The sequence below is a fragment of the Helianthus annuus genome, chromosome 1, assembly GCF_002127325.2.
Source record: "Helianthus annuus cultivar XRQ/B chromosome 1, HanXRQr2.0-SUNRISE, whole genome shotgun sequence".
NCBI lineage: Eukaryota > Viridiplantae > Streptophyta > Magnoliopsida > Asterales > Asteraceae > Helianthus > Helianthus annuus.
Genome location: NC_035433.2, coordinates 38,835,043 through 38,838,361, shown reverse-complemented (window position 1 = coordinate 38,838,361; position 3,319 = coordinate 38,835,043). Strand labels below are relative to the sequence as shown.

Sequence of the window (3,319 nt, the reverse complement as noted above, 5' to 3'; positions counted from 1 at the left end):
CTTGACTCTCATTATTATTGGCCAAAGAATTAACCAATAGTAGCGCAAATATGGTTTCATATGGTTTAGCAGAGGCATAAACAGCCAATGCCATATATTAATATTTATAATAATATATTTAAACCTTTAATTATGGCTTTGTTATTTAAAAATAGTATTATATTTAATGTTTAAATATGGTTTTAATATTATATTTAATATTTAAAATAGTATATTATAAACCTTATATGTATAATATATAAAAATTTAAAATGTTTTATAATGGAACTCACTAGCATCTAGTGTACCATGTTATCTTTAACTTTTGAGGTAAAATTTAATATAAAAAAAAATGATAATATATTACTAAAATGCTTTCATTAATAAAACATATGATCTTATTTGATAAATTTATAACGTATCATTAAATGGTCATACTATATACAAATGTATAATCCAGTTAGAAGCTTAGGAGGCATGTAGTTTAGTATCATTTTTAGGTGATGATTTGTATATCAAAATGTATTAAAATTAAATAATTATAAAGATATAAATGCTTTTGAGACATTATATTTAAAATTTAACGATGTGAATCATATATTTAACTAAGACATATATAGGAAAATTATATTTTAAATCTTAATCCCGTTAATATATTAAGTAATCATATCATAATTATTTAATTAATATATTATATATGATAAAGTTGTAGCTATTAATTTGACAGAAAATGATACATTTCATTTTCTGGGCTAATTGGTTTTGTGTCATAAATATATATATATATATATATATATATATATATATATATATATATATTTCACAAAGTAATGTCATGGGACACTACTAAGTTCGGAGTCACTAGTTGAGAGAATGATCAACAGTGATATGACCAGAGTCACTAGTTGAAAGAATGATCAACATTGATATGACCAGAAATATGACCAGAGTCACTAGTTGAGAGAATGATCAACAGTGATATGACCAGAGTCACTAGTTGAGAGAATGATCAACAGTGATATGACCAGAGTCACTAGTTGAAAGAACGATCAACAGTGATACGACCCCAGTCACTAGTTGAAAGAATGATCAACAGTGATTTAACTACCGTCACAAGAATCGCCTAGTGACAGATACTTTGAATAATAGTAAAATATAATTACTTGATAAATTCACGATTGGACAAAAGTGAGCCAATGAGTGACGTGACCACTGTCACATCGGAACTACCACCATGTGACAATTACTGATTGTGTTGGGTAAATATAAACAAATATAAAAACCCTTAATGATGTAAAGTATAACAATATATTTTTATGAAAATGGAAAGAACTCGCCAGTATTTATTACTGATAAAATATTTTCAAAACGCGTTTCAGGTAATTTATTGTAAAGATAATAGAAGCCAGCTATGAGGCACTGAAGGCTTAAATAAATTGGCTATAATTACTTGAATAAAAGAAGAAATTTATGTTTTATTTATTTGGGTTTATCCCTATAGAAACAATTGAATTAAATATGGGTTTTAGCCCATTTGTTTAATATTAAAAGTTCGGTGTTTTACAAACTCTGAAATTATTTACTAACTACGATCCTGATGAAAAAAAATTTCGCTGCGTAATTAATAAACACCGGTACCACTTGACTGATTCACGGCTCTTGCTTCGAGGGTGGGATCGGAGGCTGTGACACAGGGTCAGGTAAACCATCGATGTATTTCTCAATGGCCCGATCCAAAGGTGTGACCATAGTGGGGCAAAGTAGGCTTAACTGTTCAAATCGGTCAGTGTAGGCACGGTTTTCCTCACTATCCAGTTTTAGATAATAGAACTCATCTTCAAGTGCCCGCATTTCGCTTCGTGGGCAGAATTCTTTCTTCATAAGATCTTTAAGATCTTCCCATGTTAATTCCATTGCTACATCGGCACCTCGGTCTCTCATAATACCATTCCACCAAGTGAGTGCTCTCCTTTGAAAGATACTCGAAGCAAAATATATCTTGCGCTCATTAGGACATTGAATATGGCGGAATGTGCTTTCTATACTTTCAAAGCATTGTAAGAGAACGGTTGCTCCTTCAGACCCAGAAAATTTTAGCGGTTTGGCTGAATTAAAGGTCTGGAAATTACACTGGGCGTTGTTGTTGTTATTGTTGTTGTATATCTGATGAACCTGAGTTACTATGTTCGGAAGTACAGCAGCCATCTGCTGAGTGACAAGGGCTGCGATTTCTTCGTTGGTTTGAGGTTGTGCATCTCGTCGAGGAGGCATTTTGAAAGTACAGCTATAGAGAAAACTAAATAAGTTAGATTTATCCAATTGTTATGAGTTTGTAACATTATTGTATTGTGAAAACTTTGTCCTAGTAAAATCTAGTTCATGGGTCTCGTTCTTTAGAATATAATTAGTGTTGTGGATTTCGTTTTGAAACTAGAGTTGTTTGAAAATAAATTTTTGTAATATTTTTGGATGAGAGAATACAAACCGAGTTAATGGTTTGTATTATAAAATTCTTTACCTGTTAAAAAAATTTATTGTTTTTAAAACAAAAATGTTTTGAATTAATTTTTTTTTAAAACAAAGAAACTTTGTGTTTGAAATTTTGAAAATTCTCATCCAAATGGTAAAAATTTGAAATTTTGAAGGACATGGGTAGTGTTTTGAAAATGAAATAGGATCTCGTAATGTCGTGAAATGAAATGAGATTCATTTCAACCGTATCGAATTAAACATATCACCGAAGGTAATATGATGAAATAGTACTGGGAAAGGAAAGTTGTTTCGGTTGTCGCGAAAAGCAAACATATTACCGAGGGTAATATGAATAAGTAGGGTTACAAAGGTCGTTTAGAAATCGATCGGTATGGTCAAGATGGATAGGTTTTTATAATGCTTTACGAAGACATGCTTTAGCCTATAAGTGGACACTCACCCTAAGAGTTCCCAAGTAAGAGTGACTAGTCCGAATATGCGGATTTGTACGAACACTCTAGCCTTATACAGAAAACTCGGGGTACAGGCATCCACCCTTCCAGATTGCATGTGTTCACATTATTAAAAACCCAAGATTTCGATGAAAAACGTTTGAGGAAAACATTTAAGAAATCTTTTGATACAAATCGTTTGATATAAAACATGTTTGCGAAATATTTTGATAAAAACATTTAAGAAAACATTTTGAAAAAAATATTTCAATGAAAATGTTTTGAGAAAACATTTTGAGGGATACCCTAAGGCATGAAGCCTAAGGTTCAGGATAAATCATCTAAGGTTAGATGACTCGTAAATCATAGAGCAGTTGTGGCATGAATAAGGATGAGGATTAGGAAAGAGTTCCTAA

General features: G+C 31.2%; 1 protein-coding gene across 1 annotated transcript; it reads right to left on the bottom strand.

The window, feature by feature from the left end:
• Positions 1-1,629: 1,629 nt before the first annotated feature.
• On the bottom strand, positions 1,630-2,250 carry LOC110883602. The gene has a single exon (XM_022131345.1). It carries the CDS (start codon positions 2,248-2,250, stop codon positions 1,630-1,632), a length of 621 nt encoding a protein of 206 aa, XP_021987037.1.
• Between the last annotated feature and the right edge of the window lie 1,069 nt (positions 2,251-3,319).

Bases quoted from the DNA above. Each gene is read 5' to 3' on its own strand.
- LOC110883602 (XM_022131345.1), bottom strand. From the start codon at position 2,250: ATGCCTCCTCGACGAGATGCACAACCTCAAACCAACGAAGAAATCGCA.